General features: G+C 39.5%; 1 protein-coding gene across 1 annotated transcript in view; it reads left to right on the forward strand.

Annotated features, from left to right (window-relative positions):
- Positions 1–2,670: 2,670 nt before the first annotated feature.
- Positions 2,671–20,532, forward strand: part of oxct1a (3-oxoacid CoA transferase 1a) — a 131,326-nt gene continuing 113,464 nt past the window's right edge. Inside the window, exons 1-7 of the mRNA XM_061900378.1 lie at positions 2,671–2,859; positions 4,581–4,689; positions 7,685–7,775; positions 11,334–11,469; positions 16,674–16,823; positions 18,771–18,877; positions 19,629–19,689. Coding sequence (XP_061756362.1) covers positions 2,761–2,859; positions 4,581–4,689; positions 7,685–7,775; positions 11,334–11,469; positions 16,674–16,823; positions 18,771–18,877; positions 19,629–19,689 — 753 coding nt within the window. The 5' untranslated portion in view covers positions 2,671–2,760. The remainder of the gene's footprint in view (positions 2,860–4,580; positions 4,690–7,684; positions 7,776–11,333; positions 11,470–16,673; positions 16,824–18,770; positions 18,878–19,628; positions 19,690–20,532) is intronic.

A 20,532-nucleotide genomic window follows, 5' to 3' on the forward strand; every position in this document is an offset into this window, starting at 1 on the left:
CTGTCTTTTTGTAGTAGGAAAAGCAAACAGACAGTAACACATCGTGTCATTTCTCATTCCATCCATCCATCCATCCATTTTCTACCGCTGGTCCCTTTTGGGGCCGCAGGGGGTGCTGGAGCCTATCTCAGCTGCATTCGGGCAAAAGGCGGGGTACACCCCTGGACAAGTCGCCACCTCATCGCAGGGCCAACACGGATAGACAACATTCACACTCACATTTACACACTAGGGCCAATTTAGTGTTGTCAATCAAACTATCCCCAGGTGCATGTCTTTGGAGGTGGGAGGAAGACATGTACTGCGGTATCAGGGAGGTGTAGCGGATTTTATAGACTAGGCTCAGTGCAAGTTGTTTTACTCTATCCTCCACCTTAGCCAGCCAAACCTTGGAGAAGTGGGTTGGAGTGAGGTGTGATCTGGGCTGGAGGTCTAAAAGTAACCTGACTAGCTTGTTCTTGGATGTTTGGAGTCTAGATTTGAGGGTTTTGGAGGTGCTGGGGTACCAGGAGGTGCAAGCGTAATCGAAAAAGGCTTGAACAAAAGTTCTCGCTAGAATCTTCATGGTGCTTTTGTTGACCAAATAGGAGATTCAGTAGAGAAATCTCGTTCTTGGTTGACCTTTTTGATTACCTTTGTTGCCATTTTATCACATGAAAGATTAGCCTCTAGAATGGAACCTAGGTAGGTGACCTCATCTTTTCTGCTGATAACAATGTCACCCACTTTTATAGAGAAGTCACTGACTTTCTTGAGATTGATTTGGGACCCAAATAGGATGGATTCCGTTTTACCTAAGTCAGTGGAACTCAAAGGGGGGTACGCGTACCCCATATTTGCCAACATTGAGACCTCCGCTTTCGGGAGGTGAGGGTTGGGGCGCAGGCGTGGCTTGGGGCGTGGTTGTGGCGGGGGGCGTGGTTAAGAGGGGAGAGGTGTATATATATACCGTATTTCCTTGAATTGCCGCAGGGCATATAGTATGCGCATGCCTTGAATTACTGCCGGGTCAAACTCGCTTCGCAAAATAATTAGCGCATGCTTAGTATTACCGCCTGGTCAAATTCGTGACGTCACGAGTGACACTTCCCCTGTCATCATTTTCAAAATGGAGGAGGCTGATTTCAATACCGGTAATTTGAAATCACATAAAGGGAAGAAGATTAAGAGCTATTCAGTAGGATTTAAGGTCCATGCTTACATCACACTCAATTCTTTACTGCATGCCTTTGGTAAGTGCCGGAGTGAGAAGATGTTTTAAAATAATTAGCGCATGCTTACTTTTACCGCATGCCTTTGGTAAGCGCAGGAGTGAGAAGAGGTTTTAAATTAATTAGCGCCCCGGCGGCAATTCAAGGAAATACAGCACATATATATATATATATATATATATATATATATATATATATATATATATATATATATATATATATATATATATATATATATATATGCAGTTATATATGTATGAAATGGCCTCCAGCTCCTGCTGAATTTCGGGAGATTTTCGGGAGAAAATTTCTTCCGGGAGGTTTTCGGGAGAGGCGCTGAATTCCGGGAGTCTCCCGGGAAATCCGGGAGGGTTGGCAATTATGAAGTACCCCTGGGGGTACTTGAAGGTATGCCAGGGGTACGTGAGATTTTTTTTAAATATTATAAAAATAGCAACAATTCAAAAATCCTTTATAAAAATATTTTTTTGAATAAAACTTCAACAAAATATGAATGTAAGTTCATAAACTGTGAACAGAAATGCAACAATGCAATATTCAGTGTTGACAGGTAGATTTTTTTGTGGACATGTTCCATAAATATTGACATTAAAGATTTATTTTTTTGTGAAGAAATGTTTAGAATTAAGTTCATGAATCCAGATGGATCTCTATTACAATCCCCAAAGAGGGCACTTTAAGTTGATGATTACTTCTATGTGTAGAAATCTTTATTTATAATTGAATCACTTGTTTATTTTTCAACAAGTTTTTAGTTTTTTTGTATCTTTTTTTCCAAACAGTTCAAGAAACACCACTACAAATGAGCAATATTTTGCACTGTTAAACAATTTAATAAATCAGAAACTGATGATAAAGTGCTGTATTTTACTTCTTTATCTCTTTTTTTCAACCAAAAATGCATTGCTCTGATTAGGGGGTACTTAAATTAAAAAATGTTCACAGGGGGTACATCACTGAAAAAAGGTTGAGAACCACTGACCTAAGTGTATGGATAGCTTGTTGTCAGCGATAACATGAAGTGAAATATATTGAATTTAATTTTTAGTTTAATTTTGGGCAATTAAAATAACTGCTGCAAATATCTAACAAGGAATCGGAAAAAAACAAATACAACTTTGGCACGGACTACAAAGGACATTTTTGTGACATATTGAAATAGGAAGCTGGTGCATTCACGCCTTAACAAAAACATGGGAAAATATTTTCCTATCAACTTCAACGTTGTCTGATTGCGCCTGTATATGATTTGACGGCGTTACAGCAACATTGCTTAACTTTACACGTATAAATATATACATGTGACACCAAATACAGGCAGAACACGTGTAAATTACAGAGTTTAATAACGTGCATCTGTACATTACCATAACCATAACGCAGCAAAGCACCAGCCCCCACTGATGCTCCAGCCAATAGTGACTTCGGCTGAAGCTAAAACTGTTAGCCTCATGCTAAGAGCGGTGACTGGCTGTTGCTTCTACGCCTCTCTTGTCCCCTACCGTTCGGCGTGTGTGCCCCCCTAAACATGGCGGCCGTTAGAGTCTTGTGTCGAGCCGATACTTTAAAACACCTGTCCCGTCCTTGCAGAGCCGCCTTCAACTTTGACAAGCGTCCATTGAGCAAGGTCGGTATGTTCATGCATTGTACATAATATTGTTTTAGACCAGAACCTGCACATCCCCCCCACCCCCCTACATGCCATTGTCATTGCATGCATCGTAAGTTCTCTCTGTAGATATTGGCTAATGTCTTCATGATGTTTTGTCACACTTCGTTATGTTATACAGTTACATTGGGCTAATAATTATGGATTTTTTACAGTTGTTTTGTGCTTAATAGCGAAAAGTTATGCCATTGGAGGACACATTAGGGCAGGGGTCACCAACCTTTCGAAAACCAAGAGCTACTTCTTGGGTACTGATTGATGCGAAGGGCTACCAGTTTTCCACTTTACATTTTAAGTGTTTATATATATATATATATATATATATATATATATATATATTGTTATATGTAAGTTACATGTAAGTGTGATTTAAACAAGAATAGCTAAATATATATATATATATATATGTATATGTATATATATATATATATATAAAATATGGGTATTTGTGTCTGTCATTCCGCCGTGCATTTTGTTTCTTTTTACGGAAGGTTTTTTGTAGAGAATAAATGATAACAAAAAACACTTAATTGAACGGTTTAAAGAGGAGAAAACACAACATTTTTTTTAAATTAAATGAACCAAAATATGACTTATTATATATTTGTGTAAAATATTGGACACAGTGTGTTGTCAAGCTTATGAGATTCGATGCAAGTGTAAGCCACTGTGACGCCACTGTGACACTCCATCAATCCATCCATTTTCTACCGCTTATTCCCTTTTTGGGGTCGCGGCCATCTCCGCCACAATCGGGCGGAAGGCGGGGCCCTGGACAAGTCACCATCTCATCGCAGGGCCAACACAAATAGACAGACAACATTCACACACTAGGGCCAATTTAGTGTTGCCAATCAACCTATCCCCAGGTGCATGTCTTTGAAGTGGGAGGAAGCCGGAAGGCTAAGCTCTCAAACTACCAGTCCATCTACCTTGGTTATGACGGAAAGGACAAGATCACGGGTACAAACGGCACAAACTCCTCCAACTAAATGTCAATAGTTTGGCCGGCTTTCCGGATCAGTTTGTGAATCTGGTTTAAGTCTCTTTTGCTTGTGCTGTTACCCCAACAAACCATTGCAAAGTACAAGGCACTGGCCACAACATACTGAAAAAATATCTCCAACAGCTTGCTGCAAACATTAAAAGACCTAAACTTATACAGGAAAAATAGTTTGCTCATGCCCTAGTTGTATACAGCTTTGCTGTTGTCCTTCCAGTCAAGTCTGCTGTTCAAGTGGACTCCCAGGTACTTGTACTGCCCCACTACTGCCACCTTGCAGCCCTGGATTTTGATGGGCTCCACAGGGGTAATTTTGTTCTTGCAGGCGATGACCAGCTCATTGGTCTTGTCCACATTAAGGAGCAGATGGTTCGCCTGAGACCACTCCACAAAGTCAGCGATCAGTGTCCTGTACTCCAATTCCTGTCCCTCTTGTAGAATGTAGAAAGCACCCTCTTGTGATGGAGTTTAGTTCAGTCCCATTTTTGCAGCATTTGTTCATCTTATCTTACTCTTTCCACATAATGTAAACTGAATCAGCTCTTTACACAGTGCAAACATATTAGCTACCTCCCATGCCTTTGGCTGCTGTAATCTACTTCAACCTGCCACAGTTTACCATGTAAACATATTCTTTATGCAGTTTTACAGCATCTCTTTGTTCTGCTATTCACAGACATGCAGCTGCTACATTTCTACCTCCAACCAGAGAAGTTCACAGTTCTACTCCAATCCGACAGATGCGGTCAAAGACATCCCGGACGGAGCAACTGTACTGGTGGGAGGTAAATTCCACATGCAAAAAAAAAATAAACACAAAAAAGCCTGTTCAAGTGTATACTGTAGAACAGCCATTTAAAGGGGAACTGTACTTTTTTTAAATTTTATTTTGCCAATCGTTCACAATCATTATGAGAGACATGACGACAAATGTATTTATATATTTTATTGCATTCTAACTCATAAATAAATGTAAAAAAATCCTCTTACAACAGAGCCAATGGAAAGTCCTCTATTCCGCCCATTAAAACCCAATAAATAACCATCCAAAAACCGCCAACAATACTCTATTTACATTCCGTGACTTGAATATTAATTATTAGTGATATTGCTGTTATAAGCGCTAATGCAGACAAACTATTTAAAGTGGCGCCGTGATCCCAATCTTGTGTGCCCATATTGACATCATTGAGTGGTAAACGGCTTTCTCGCTTCCTTGCTTGTGGAAGTTTGTTGTAGATCATAAATCATGCTTCTCACCTGGATAGTAGAAGGATGAAGATGTAGTCTTACAAGTTGGTCAACGTTGACAGCCATACAACACCCAGAAATGGCGAGAATGACACAAAAAGATGCTTAGTTTTACCCTCCTTTTCTTTGCGACAATTATGAGTCATTCTTCATCTAAACGGGACTATAACAAGAATCTATCAATCAGCATCGTATCGACAGCAGACATTGTACAGTAAGTGGTGTTTTATCATGTTTGTTGTCTCTCATTAAGTCTGCAGTGAGTAATAATCAGTGATGTTGTAAAAAAAAAACTAAAAGTGAAGCTTTTTTGAAATGAACGCGCCCTGTATTCTTAAGATGATCAAAATACAAAAATATTAAATGTTATTATAAATGTGCCTTACATTAAATATATACATACAGCATGTATATTAAACCTTAATAAACACCTACTCAGTGGCCTAGTGGTTAGAGTGTCTGCCCTGAGATCGGTACGTTGGGAATTCAAACCCCGGCCGAGTCATAACAAAGACTATAAAAAAATGGGACCCATTGCCTCCCTGCTTGGTAGTCAGCATCAAAGGTTGGAATTGGGGGTTAAATCACCATAAATGATTCCCGGGCGTGGCACCGCTGCTGCCCACTGCTCCCCTCACTTCCCAGAGGGAGATCAAGAGGATGGGTCAAATGCAAAAGACAAATTTCACCACATTTAGTGTGTGTGTGACAATCATTGGTACTTTAACTTTAACTTTGATCTGCCTCACAATACGAAGGTCCTGCAGTCCTGGGTTCAAATCCAGGCTCGGGATCTTTCTGTGTGGAGTTTGCATGTTCTCCCCGTGAATGCGTGGGTTCCCTCCGGGTACTCCGGCTTCCTCCCACCTCCAAAGACATGCACCTGGGGATAGGTTGATTGGCAACACTAAATTGGCCCTAGTGTGTGAATGTGAGTGTGAGTGTTGTCTGTCTATCTGTGTTGGCCCTGGGATGAGGTGGCGACTTGTCCAGGGTGTACCCCGCCTTCCGCCCGATTGTAGCTGAGATAGGCGCCAGCGCCCCCCGCGAACCTGAAAGGGAATAAGCGGTAGAAAATGGATGGATGGATGGATGTATTTACTATTTAGAAAGCATTAAAAGTGTTCTTGTGTTACTTAAGGATTGCGAATGATAGGCACAATTCCAAAAAAGTGCAGTTGCCTTTTTAAACAAGCCAGATGTTTTATTTGACAAATATATTTCACATTTTTCCCCACTGTTACATTACACACAGTTTGAACAGTAACGCTGTTTGTACGTAGTAAAATAAAATACTGTACTTTAATCAATGAAGATGAAGCCCGCAGACCACTAGTGGTACACGTACTACTGTTTAAGATTCATTGGTGTCGGATTTAAAAGTATTTTATCTACAACATGAAGAGCATTTGTCTTTGAATATTTATTTACAACAGCATCATTTGTTTTTTTGTCAGCTCCTGTTTACATGTTGACGTCAAATTTATTGTTATGACAACAAACATCAACTATAGTGTATTTGGTCATTGGTTCACCTCTTATTGCAATGAGAGCATTAACTATGTCTGCTAGACAAATCCCCCAGCCCATATTTATAGCCCGGTCACCTGAGACAACTATGAACATTTTCCATTGTCCCTGTCCTGCCGCGTTGAAGGGAACTATGCAGGGAGAGAAATACACCTCACACATGCCTCTTTATAACGCACAGATCTTGCAAATAGCTGCACTGGCGTGCAAAAACTACAGTAGTAGATATTCTGGTAATTTACCGTAATATAATCTGGATTCTTAATCTTATTTTTTTTGATGATGTTTACATCTGCATGTGTTATTCTCATCTAAACTTTTTTGCAGTTTTGAGTGTGAAAATTGTAGTTTTATTAATGTGCCATACTGATGTGTTGTGATTTGTGTCATAATATAATAGTTACGATTGTTGTTGTGCTGTTATTGCTAATTAGTTACTCAGGTTATACTATGAGTTAGAGGTGTGTTGACAGAAGCCACCACCATGTCCTTTTGCATGCAAAGATAAGCTCTCACAGATGCTATCTGCTGCGTGATTCTAGTCAAAACACATACAGTGAGGAGAAATATGTACATGATTCCCGGCTAATTTTGCAAGTTTACCCCATTACAAAGATATGGACGGCCCAAAATGTCCTAAGTCCCCAAATATAAGACACCCCATCTTTTTCTAGTGTCAATAAGCTATTAAGTATATTAGCCTTGGGTTGGGATTTATCCTGTATTAGCATTGAAAACACTACATCTTCTTGCAGCTAGCAAGCTATTTATGCCATTGGCAACAGCAAATTTGAATCGACACAGCAAACTTTCAGTGCAGTTGTGTTTTAACTAGTCTTACCATTGATGTCAGTGATAGAAATATAATTTACAAAGTCGGATGGCTAAAAGACATAATTGAAAACATCTGAATGTGTTACTGGTAGCTCTCTCTTTCAGTAAAGTACTTGGATTGGTTCAAAAACCTTACATATTTCTTCTATTTGTCCTCTATCAAAGGCTTTGGATTATGTGGCATCCCTGAGAATCTCATCAGCAGTTTACTGAAGACCGGCGTGAAGGGTCTCACTGCAGTCAGCAACAATGCCGGGTAAGGGATATTGACCCTTTATGCACCCATTCTTGATATGTATATGTATATAATGCAGTATTGGCATCCTTTCCTATTTTGCATTGCAGTTTTTATTTGTGTCAGTGCTAGTAGGTTGCACAATGTGTTTTGCACTTTCCACAAAGTCAGCTGCTATCTGGCTAGTCAGCTGCTTTCACAGAGATATTATTTTTCATTACTGTCCGTGACACATGATAAGGAGGCATAATAATAATAATGATAATATTTATATTGGGATGATCTAGTCTAAATAAAGAGGCAATCAAGTGATGTCCATTTTATTGTAGTAATTGTCCTTTTTTGGTGCCGTAGCTTCATGAAGACAAAACAATAAGTCTTGGGCTTCACGGTGGAAGAGGGGTTAGTGCGTCTGCCTCACAATACGAAGGTCCTGCAGTCCTGGGTTCAAATCCAGGCTCGGGATCTTTCTGTGTGGAGTTTGCATGTTCTCCCCGTGAATGCGTGGGTTCCCTCCGGGTACTCCGGCTTCCTCACACCTCCAAAGACATGCACCTGGGGATAGGTTGACTGGCAACACTAAATTGGCCCTAGTGTGTGAATGTGAGTGTGAATGTTGTCTGTCTTTCTGTGTTGGCCCTGCGATGAGGTGGCGACTTGTCCAGGGTGTACCCTGCCTTCCGCCCGATTGTAGCTGAGATATGCGCCAGCACCCCCCGCGACCCCGAAAGGGAATAAGCGGTAGAAAATGGATGGATGGATGAAGGTCTTGACGATATGGCAAAAAAAATTATCACAATTATTTTTTTCATATCATCCGATCTCGATTAATATCACAATTTATATGTCTTTTTTAATTAAAGCGGATTGTCCCATGCAGGATTATAGCAAGTACCACATCACTACTTTTTACTACTGCAGTATCTTGTAATAGACATTTTCACCCTGTTTGATAGAGAAAATATATGATAACAGCTGACAATTGTCATTTTGTTCATATCTGTAGTTGTGTTTACTAGAGGTGCAACAGAACGGGTAACCCACGCTACGGTCCGTACCTGGTTTTAGAGCCATGGTTTTGCTTCTTTTTTGGTACGTTTTGTGGGAGTAAAGAGATCTATTTTTTCACCTCTCAAAGTTGTTGTTTTTTTGCTTGTCATCCCAAACATTCTGCAGTATACAAAGTACGATTGGTGTAGTGAATACTAAAAGACTTTTAATTTCAAGTTAAAATTTACCAAACAACACTTTCAAATGGTGAATTTACTATTTGTATTCTTCAATTACTTGTATACATCAGTGCTTCTCAACAAGAAGCATTTTTTTTTTTTACTTATTCTGTATCATATATGGGCTTCACGGTGGAAAAGGGTTTAGTGCGTCTGCCTCACAATACGAAAGTCCTGAGTAGTCAGGGTTCAATCCCGGGCTTGGGATATTTCTGTGTGGAGTTTGCATGTCCTCCCCGTGAATGCGTGGGTTCCCTCCGGGTACTCCGGCTTCCTCCCACCTCCAAAGACATGCACCTGGGGATAGGTTGATTAGCAACACTAAATTGGCCCTAATGTGTGAATGTGAGTATGAATGTTGTCTCTCTGTGTTGGCCCTGCGATGAGGTGGCGACTTGTCCAGGGTGTAACCCGCCTTCCGCCCGATTGTAGCTGAGATAGGCACCAGCGCCCCCCGTGACCCCAAAGGGAATAAGCGGTAGAAAATGAATGGATGGATGATATATTGAATGAAATTACCTTCAAAGTGCAGTTTAAATTTAAGGTACTGGACAATAATGTATACCAACACATTAAACAAGTGTAATGATTATTTCAGGAACAATATTTTTTTTTTATCCACAAAGTAACAAAAAGAACATGTACAAGTACATGTCATGTCAGAGGAGTGGAATCTTTGCAGACACGTAGACAAAAAGTCTGATTTAAAAATATTTATATATAAAAATGCTTTTTCTGATTAAATTAGTGGGTGTGTTGTTTCTCCCAGTCGGGACCAACACAATCACATAGACGTGCTGAGTGCCTGCAAGTCCGCATTCAAGGCAGGATTAAGGTGAGCTGCAGCAGATAGTGAAAGTAAAGACTGTCCTGCTAGCCACTGCTCCTTTTAAATGTTGTGTTTCAATTTCTATGCTAGTGTTAGACATATTTCTTGATTTTGTTCTTCTGGGCTGCACTTCCAGCTGTGTAAGGGGAAGAGGCACATCGCTGGTTGAACATTCATTACGTCGTGACGAGCCTCACTTTTTAGATCGTTGAACGGGAGATCACGCACACGGACACCCTTCCACACAAACGCACGCAAACGCACGCAAACATACACAAGCACACACACATTCCCAAACACACACAGGATCACGGTTAATAATTGCTGGATTATACCAAACATTAATGCTTCGCTACTGTTTACTACTGCTCTGACTTCTAAAATACTTTTCCGCCATTTTTCATCAAGGAAATATGCTGACCGCTGATCACTATGATCAAACTCAAATTAATCGCGATCAACAATCACAATCATATAATCGCTGTCTTTGTTTTTAATTCCATCTGTCACAAAATAGGGTAAGACTTCTGTTGTGGGCTTGTTTTTTTTTTTTTGAATTGACAACCATGTTATTTGTATTGTGAAATTGTGAGCCAAAGTCATCATATTGTAATTGTCAAACTAGTTTGTGCATCTCACTTCAAACCACAAGGTGGCATCAAATTAACATATTGTAATTACTCCAAGGGCCAGAATTCTTCTCAGCATACACTGTACGGCCAGTATTAATATAAAAAAAAAAAAAGAAAAATAACAAAATAAATATATTTACAAAATTACAAATATCAGTGGTGTGTGTTACTAATACTATCCACCCCATGACCTTGTTTAGGTAGTTTAATTCACTCACAATGTACCTCCTCCATTAATTAGCAGTTTTCTGTATGTTTTCAATATATTTATGGGATGTTTGGCGTGCCAAGTGAAAAGCTTTGGCATACTGTATTTGTTCCATCTCTGGACAAGAGTTACTCTAGATCAGTGGTCGGGAACCTTTTTGGCTGAGAGAGCCATGAAAGCCAAGTATTTCAAAATGTATTTCCGTGAGAGCAATATAATATTTTTTAACACTGAATACAACTAAATGCGTGCATTTTTAAGTAAGAACAACATTTTTAGAATATAATAAGTCTCTTACTCTTTTTAATAACATTGGTATTCTAAAGTTAACCAATAATAAATATAATACTTCTTACCATTAATGCGACATCTTGAACAGGTGCGATAAAAAACGGATGGTTGGATTAAAATGCATGAGAATGTTTTATAATTTGAACGTTAATTTTAACACTGTGATTACAAGAATAATTATTAATTACTTATCGTGTTAAAGCAATGTCAGCTAGGATTTATCCGATAGCCAGATGTAGTCATCAAAAGAGCCACATCTGGCTCTAGAGCCATCGGTTCCCTACCCCTGCTCTAGATGTTGATACTTCACTTCTGTAATGGACTTTATTTGTTTATGTACACGATTCATAAGCCATCTGAAAGTCAAATGTGTTTTATTTTTTTCCTCAGAGTGGATAACTTCGGCCTGGGTCTGCTCCTTCAGACCAAGCAGATCAAGAGAATGATCTCATCTTACGTCGGGGAGAATGCAGAGTTTGAGCGACAGTATCTATCTGGAGAGTTGGAGGTGGAACTGACTCCACAGGTAGGTTGGAAAACATTTTATTGAAGGTATATCTCTTCTCAAGGGACAATACTACAGAATATAAACTTGTATATGTTTTGAGTAGTCAGTGTGCATCAAATGATTTACTCTTGAGCCTTAGTTTGCAAATAGTCATTGTCAGCTGTACTCACTTATGCTGCCAGCTATTTAGACAATGGATGTGATTGATACGTGTTGTCATTTTCAGTGGATAGTAAATCAATACTGCTATATCAATCAATCAATCAGCAAGAGTTGTCGTTGTGGTCGTATTAATGTTGCTGCTGCTATAGCAGTTATTATTATTATTAGTTTGATGAACATGCGTCTGAACCTCGAATTTTATAAGGTAATGCTCGGACAATACTTTAGTATACGGAAGTATCGTAACTTTGGAAACGGTGATACTCCTGACAAGCACTAGGTCTATCGTATTACCATTGCGATGCGTGGGTTCATTTATTATTTGTGTAAGACCACAGCTATCAATTATAGTCTGGAGCGCTACGCACGGTGGGTCCGATGGGGTATTCATATGGATATTAAAGTCCCCCATTATGATTATATTATCAGCGTGCGTCACTATATCAGCAACAAACTCTGAGAATTCATTGATAAAGTCCAAATAGGGCCCTGGGGGACGATAGATAACAGCCAGGTGTAGAGGCAGCGGTGTGACAGACCTCATGGTAAGCACCTCAAACGATTTATATTTATTATTTATGTTAGGACTAAGGTTAAAGTTTTCGTTGCATATTAGTGCGACCCCCCCACCCCTTTCAAGGGGACGGGCAATATGCGCATGTGTAAAGTTAGGAGGACATGCCTCATTTAGCGCAAAAAAGTTGTTTGGTTTAAGCCAGGTTTCGCTGAGACCGATGACGTTGAGATTGTTGTCTCTGATGATTTCATTAACTAACAACGTTTTGGGAGACAATGATCTTATGTTTAAAAAACCTATATTATAGGTAGTGGGCTGTTTTAGGGAATTTTTGATCAAATTATCCGTAGTAGCAATATTAATAATGTTGTGTTTATTATGCCCAGTGCATTTAGTATAATTACGACCATATCTAGGAATTGATTTGACGGGAATTTTCCGATTGTTTGTTTGTTGCTTTGATAAACTGAACGCATCATAGTTTGCCACCTCAGTAGAACACGTCCAACTCTGAAACAATCAAAGCCGAAAAAACTTGTTCTAATTTAACTGACTCCTTACCCAGACCAGTAGTCTCGCATCTTCCATTTAAATCCGTCTTCAGGATGGAGGGAAGTGGTGTCCTGTGGGGATTAGCCTTCTGCTTTGTTTTTAGCCCCGCTCGGCATCCGCGTTTCCGATCACACAGCTGGCGTCTGCTCCGTAGACGGCCCCCGCTGGTACTATACTCCCCTGCTTCACAGGCCGCTGGATGTAGCCGCCGAAGTATTCCCGTGCTAGTTAGCAGGTCTAGCAAGCACGCGTCTATCAGTCCAAAACGGCCCGATATGTCCACATCCAGAAGTGTCTGGCGGTCGTACGTGATCACGGAGTGACCACGATGTGAGCCAGCCATAAAGTTTGCAGAATTGTCCGGTATCTCTGCCAAATGTTCCATATTTAGCAAAAGCTCCTCGATGTCGCAGCACATCCGGGCGCCGCCATCTTGGATATACTTGGATTATATACCTTAATTGTTTCCAAATAGTGTCTGTAAAACTGGCAGTAAAACGGCTGATCAAACAAAACAAAAGTCATTGTAATGGACCCACTAGCTGCGGAAACAAGTCTCCAATCAGCTAAACGGACTCAATAACTCAACGGTGACCTTTTACTGAATTTTTCGAGGCATTTGTGAAACTGAAACATCCATCCATCCATTTTCTACCGCTTATTCCCTTTGGGGTCGCGGGGGGCGCTGGTGCCTATCTTAGCTACAATTGGGCGGAAGGCAGTGTACACCCTGGACAAGTCAACAGATAGACAGACAACATTCACACTCACATTCACACACTAGGCCCAATTTAGTGTTGCCAATCAACCTATCCATAGGTGCATGTCTTTGGAGGTGGGAGGAAGCCAAAGTACCTGGAGGGAACCCACGCATTCATTAGTTGAAACTAAAACAATACAAAAAAATGCCATTGTAAGTGAATAATACTAATACAGGCACTCGTAAACGTGTTAGCATATTAGCTAATGCTAACGATGCTAGCTTGATTACATTCCGATAGCACATCCAAATATGCATCAAAACACTCCTACAGACATCACACATGATATGGTTTAGTAAGTGTTAGCAGTGTAACGGTAATCTCATCATACAGTATTATAAATAAATGGGTTGTACGGTATTAAGGCCACAATACGATATTATTGTGATATATGTAAAAAAAAAAAAAAGACTTTAAAATTTTATAGTGTGTAAAATGAAGTGGCAGGAATGTTTAGCATATACACTTACTGTAATAGAAACAAACACAATTCTCAAATCATATTTATAACACACATATATTTCTAAGGCAAATAAATGAGCAAGGAACTTCCACTGTTTCAAGCAAAAATATGAAATAAACCTTGCAGTTGCTTGTCTTTAAAGTGACTGTTTAAACATCAACTTTTACTTTTTTACAAGTTGTGTCCTCCACGGTGGACATGTTTGTATCAGTCTGGAACATGCTGTTTCTCAGAAAAGGTACTAATCAATTTCAGTTCTAATAATGTAAATACTTCATGAACTGATGTTTGGCTTCGCTGGCTTCAAATATATTTTCTGGAAGGCATTTTATGAGTTGGCGACTTGTCCAAGACGTATGCTGCCTTCCGTCCAAGTGCAGCTTGACGATGCTCTAGCCCCCCTGCGACATTTAGAGACAAGAAGTAGAAAAATGGATGGATGGATTGAGGATTTATTAAGTAGTTTTTCAGTTTCCTCATATTTCCCGTGTTTAAATTTTTTTTAGGGTGATTACTAGGGGTGTGGGAAAAAATCGATTCGAATACGAATCGAATTGTTTACGTTGTGCAATTCAGAATCGATTCTCATTTTTAAAAAATCGATTTTTTTTATTTTTATTAAACATTTATTTTTTTTATTTTTATTTTTTTTAAATTTTTTTAATCAATCCAACAAACCACTACACAGCAATACCATAACAATGCAATCCAATTCCAAAACCAAACATGACCCAGCAACACTCAGAACTGCAATAAACAGAGCAATTGAGAGGAGACAAACACAACACAGAACAAACCAAAAGTAATGAAACAAAAATGAATATTATCAACAACATCCATCCATTTCCTACCGCTTATTCCCTTTTGGGTTCGCGGGGGGCGCTGGCGCCTATCTCAGCTACAATCGGGCGGAAGGCGGGGTACACCCTGGACAAGTCGCCACCTCATCGCAGGGCCAACACAGATAGACAGACAACATTCACACTCACATTCACACACTAGGGCCAATTTAGTGTTGCCAATCAACCTATCCCCAGGTGCATGTCTTTGGAAGTGGGAGGAAGCCGGAGTACCCGGAGGGAACCCACGCATTCACGGGGAGAACATGCAAACTCCACACAGAAAGATCCCGAGCCTGGATTTGAACCCAGGACTGCAGGAACTTCGTATTGTGAGGCAGATGCACTAACCCCTCTTCCACCGTGAAGCCCATCAACAACAGTATCAATATTAATTATAATTTCAGCATAGCAGTGATTAAAAATCCCTCACTGAAATTATCATTAGACATTTATAAAAACAAATAATAAAAAAGAACAATAGTGTCACAGTGGCTTACACTTGCATCGCATCTCATAAGCTTGACAACACACTGTGTCCAATGTTTTCACAAAGATAAAATAAGTCATATTTTTGGTTCGTTTAATAGTTAAAACAAATTTACATTATTGCAATCAGTTGATAAAACATTGTCTTTTACAATTATAAAGCATTTTTTTTTTTTTTTTAAATCTACTACTCTGCTAGCATGTCAGCAGACTGGGGTAGATCCTGCTGAAATCCTATGTATTGAATGAATACAGAATCGTTTTGAATCGAAAAAATAACGTTTTTGAATCGAATCGAATCGAATAAATCGATATATTATCGAATCGTGACCCCAAGAATCGATATTGAATCGAATCGTGGGACACCCAAAGATTCACAGCCCTAGTGATTACACTAGCTGGCTTGAGACGAATGTATAGCTTCGCAGATCGCAAACTTTCTTACCTCCGCCAAACAGGTTATGTTTTCATTAGGGTTTGTTTGTGTGTTAGCAACATAACTCAAATAGTTATGGATAGATTTTGATGACCATTTTCAGGAACTGTCCAAAAACATTTCCTCTCATCGACTACGAACACGCTTTACTTCTTGCTTACTGTGTTTCACGCCCCCACCTTGGCAATCCGCTCTGCACAGAGGGTACTTTTTGTTTAATACTGTCACGGTATTATTGTATTATTTTAAACCAAAATACCGCGGTACCTACAATACTTTTACACCTCTAGTAAGGATGAATAGTTGTAGTTATATTGTAAAACCTACTAACGTTGCTTGAACTGATGGAGAATCCATATGAGTAAGAACACTATGGACGACTAGAATACGGAAGGAACGGCACTTGTACTTCCGATTCAAAGCACAAAACAGAAGGAAATACTGTTGACGGCACCCTGCAGCACCTGCAGTGAGCCAACTCATCCAAAAGGTGGGGCCATAACACAAACAATTACACACCTTTTCAGTGTTTCTGCTTGTGTTTAATAAAAACTATCGAACATAAAACATAATTAGTTATTATTATTGAAGAAAAGTCCATAATTAATCCGCACCATTTTATAAGGCGCAGCAGGGAACAATGCATAGGAAAAAGTAGTGGTTTATAGTCCTGAATTAATGGTACTATAAGCCTATGAGTGGCTCCAGACTCTTTAGAGACGCACAATTAGCTGCTGGCAATTTGTCAGACAGGGAACTAAAAATAAATTCAGAGTCAGCCAGATGAGATCGTTGTTTGTGATTGGCATTAAAATACATCAATTGGTAATAGCCGATCACATACTGAACTGTGGCTGATTGATCGGCACATCCCAAGTATCGTGTCTTGAGAAGATTTATTTATGTAATTGCTGAAAAGTGAGGGGAAACCTCACTTTTATTAGATACTGTTAAGTCTCACCTTTCTGTTTCCCCCTCTTTTTATACCACACTTTCCCCACAGGGCACCCTAGCAGAGAGAATCCGAGCTGGGGGTGCAGGGATTCCTGCGTTTTTCACCGCTACCGGCTATGGCACTTTGATCCAGGAAGGAGGATCGCCTATTAAGTACAACAAGGATGGCAGCATTGCCATTGCCAGTAAAAAACGCGAGGTAAAATTGATCAAAATAGACATTGTTAGGCTACAATTGGGCGTAGTTTATGAGATGCACCATTTTGGGACTTAAGAGTAAAATGTGTACATGTTTTCAATTATGTGTAATCTTTTTTAAAACAGCCCTGTCATACTAATTTTCAAAACATTTTTTTGGACTCCTATAGTGCAGCCAAACACCATTTCCCCCACCTAAAGCTTTGTAGATCTTGGTGGATCTGAATTTCTTTCTTGTACTTTCTGCATTACGTGAAAATGGTAATGGTACTTAACCCGACCCTCAGCCTTCTTCCATGTACACCTACCGCCAAGCCCAGTCCACTGTGATTGGTAGCACTTCTGAGGACTTCCGAAGGTTTGGCCTGCGTTGCCAAGCTGCATGTCCTCATTTTGCCTTTTCAGAAAAGCTTAACAAAGTTAACTTTCCCTCACACCCGAACAAACATTTTCGCTGTTGAATCGTAGATGGCAAAGCAGTGCACAGTGAGATAACTTCCCAAGCAGTGTGGTGGGGGCTTGCTTAGGACATGTAACATGGGCATGCCCATTCATATACAGGGTGTAAGTCCAGCACGCATTGACGTCAGTGCGACCCCACTTTTAAAAAAGGACTGTAAAATTGTGCAGAGCGATCCAAGACTGCTTGCAAGGCTCACTTCCAAATGCATGAACCTTATCAGTTAAAGTTAAAGTACCAATGATTGTCACACACACTTTTGGTGTGGCAAAATTATTTTTCTGCATTTGACCAGTTGACGCTTTGGCAACGTTTAAAGGGGAACTAAACTTTTTTTTGGATGTTAGATAATATAACATGTGATAGTCCTCCCTCAATGTAAGCTTTTGTTATTCTGTAACACGCCGGGGACCGTGCGGCGCAGTTGGTTTTGATTGATTGATTGATACTTTTATTAGTAGATTGCACAGTTCAGTACATATTCCGTACAATTGACCACTAAATGGTAACACCCGAATAAGTTTTTCAACTTGTTTAAGTCGGGGTCCACGTTAATCAATTCATGGTAGAGTGGGAGAGTGGCCGTGCCAGAAATCTGAGGGTTACTGGTTCAATCCCCACCTTCTACCATCCTAGCCATGTCCAATGTGTCCTTGAGCAAGACACTTCACCCTGGCTCCTGATGGGTCCTGTTTAGTGCCTTGCATGGAGCTCCCGCCATCAGCGTGTCAATATGTGTGTGAATGGGTGGAGGTGGAAATAGTGTCAAAGTGCTTGGAGTTCCTGAAAAAGGTAGAAAAGCGCTATACAAGTACAACCCAAATTCATTGTCAATGTGATATTTATATGATGCTGGGGTACCTATGACTACAGCCTTTCCAAGCTCCTCTTGGACCACCCATTTTTGACCTCTGTATTCGTCTCATCCGAGTTACGGCCCTGCACACGTGTCAGCGTTGTGACAAGGGAGAGAGAGACACTATTAATTCAAGAAAGAAGTCGTAGCAAATTATAAGTGCGTTCATCGCTGTCAAGAGTCTTTTAATAAAAGTAAAAGTCATGTGAAATCTTCATTTTGCATTGTTTTCTCCTCACATAAAATATGAATACGTTCTATAAAAAGTATTTTGTGTTTTCGTATTATTTCTTGTTATGTCAATGGTTGAGTGGGTGTATGTTTTTTTTCTTTCCTTTTCAACTGGTGTTAAGCACTTTGTGTCGCATGTGTATAAAAAAATGTATGAATAATGTTTCTGAAATAGAGCAATTAAATGTCTCATGGGAAAATTGGTTTTCATTCAGGCCCTTTTGAATGGATTATTAACAAAAAACACTGTATTGTTATTTATTGTTGCAACCTTTTTTTCTTGAGATGCTCATATGTTTGACTAAGTCGTTACAATATTTTATGGTCAAAAATCCATGCCTGCATACTGTTGATGAGGTCCATAAAGTATATTCATCCTCCACTGCTGTGTTACTATACAGGTGCAGGAGTTTAATGGCAGACACTACATTATGGAGGAGGCCATCACTGGAGACTTTGCACTGATCAAGGCATGGAAAGCTGACAGGGCTGGAAATGTTGTTTTCAGGTAACGAACTGACACAGAATTAATCATATGTGCACTTATTTGAAATCCACAGAATTACCTTTTACTTTTGTTGTATTTGCATAACATTCAGCACACATTGGATGTAAAATGTGGCCAGAAAACTGGCTTCTACTACCTCATCCAAGGATGATTAGAACGAGCAAAAAAAAAAAATTCTGGAGAGAAATTTACCTCACTTTACCTTGTAAGTTCCTAGGAGCCATTTACTTATTGATTTTTGTTTCAGTCTGTGTTCTCTGAGTGCTCCAATTTTTTTTTATGTCTTTGCAAACTGGATTTCTTTAGACTTTGACCAGCACAGTCTATGCAGCTAAATTAAATCAGTTCAATTTAGCCCTGCAGTAACTATGATTTTTAATCAAGGATGACATGCTGAACCATTTAGCCAGCAAAGCAAAGGTTGAGGACGATTTAAAGTTTCAATCAAACAAAAGTTTTTTCAAAGAGAAATTGCAGAGAGCTTTATACGTTTCAGAAGCCGCAATTATACCTTAACCTGTACATCATTGCTCGTTGATTGCTTTGTACAGCCTTTTAGTGAGGTCAGTCAAGTCCATGTGATTGCAAATGTCTCATAATAGTAATTTTGCACGTCGCTGTAGTACTGACTTTAACCTCAGGAGAGCAATGTCTAGCAATAAACTTGCCAATACGCGTTGAATGTATCTATTTGGCTGAGAATGACCTCTACTTCCCTTTTGTTTGCTTTTTATTTGCTGTCATCCCATAGGAAAACAGCCAGAAATTTCAACCAGCCCATGTGCAAGGCAGCCAAAACCACCATAGTTGAGGTAGGTTTTTTTTATTTTTATACCCAGTATAAGGGCTGAGTGATATGGCTTAAAATACTCCCTTTTACCACTTTAAAAATAAAGGCAACAAGTTCAAGTGACAGCAACAATTTAAAACAAGTTTAGCTTTTATATGATTAAAAACTTAACAAAAGTAATTCCTGTGTGCCTTTTGGATTTATAAGTGCCAACTGTTCTTTTGTTTAAAAAAATACCCTTTTGTTGTTTGATACTTGTATACATTCACATTGTAAGCAGAAATTATATTAACGAGAATCCTCTTATTACTGATTCTGATGAAAAATACACAACAGAATGTTTCATTGTCTCTATCTTCAAACAATGCCACCATTTCCAGGGTCTTAAAGCAATGTCCTGAGCGACGGCTTTCATAATTGCCCCCCTTCGTGTCCTCTTACACGCTGATCACGTGCTGTGCTTTGGGTCCCGCAATCCGTGGGGTGCCCTGTTTTGTTTGAAGACGCACATGTAAAACATCAGTAAATGAGTGCCAGGGTGTTTAATATAAAGTTGCACTGAAAACGTATTCCGATCTGCTTCCTGCTTATTTACTGTTAAGAATATGGTAGCACATTTCCCCTTATATTCTCACTGTCTCATTGGCCTTTTATTAATATCTCAATATTTTTAGGCCATGTCACGATACACAATGTATATTTTGATATTTTGCCTTAGCCTTGAATAAACACTAAATACATATAATCACAGCAGTATGATGATTCTATGTGTCTACATTAAAACATTCTTGTTCATACTGCATTAATATATGCTCATTTCAAACTTTCATGCAGAGAGGGAAACCACAATTAAGTCAATTTACCA

Source organism: Nerophis ophidion, linkage group LG01, assembly GCF_033978795.1.
Source record: "Nerophis ophidion isolate RoL-2023_Sa linkage group LG01, RoL_Noph_v1.0, whole genome shotgun sequence".
NCBI classification, from domain to species: Eukaryota; Metazoa; Chordata; class Actinopteri; order Syngnathiformes; family Syngnathidae; genus Nerophis; species Nerophis ophidion.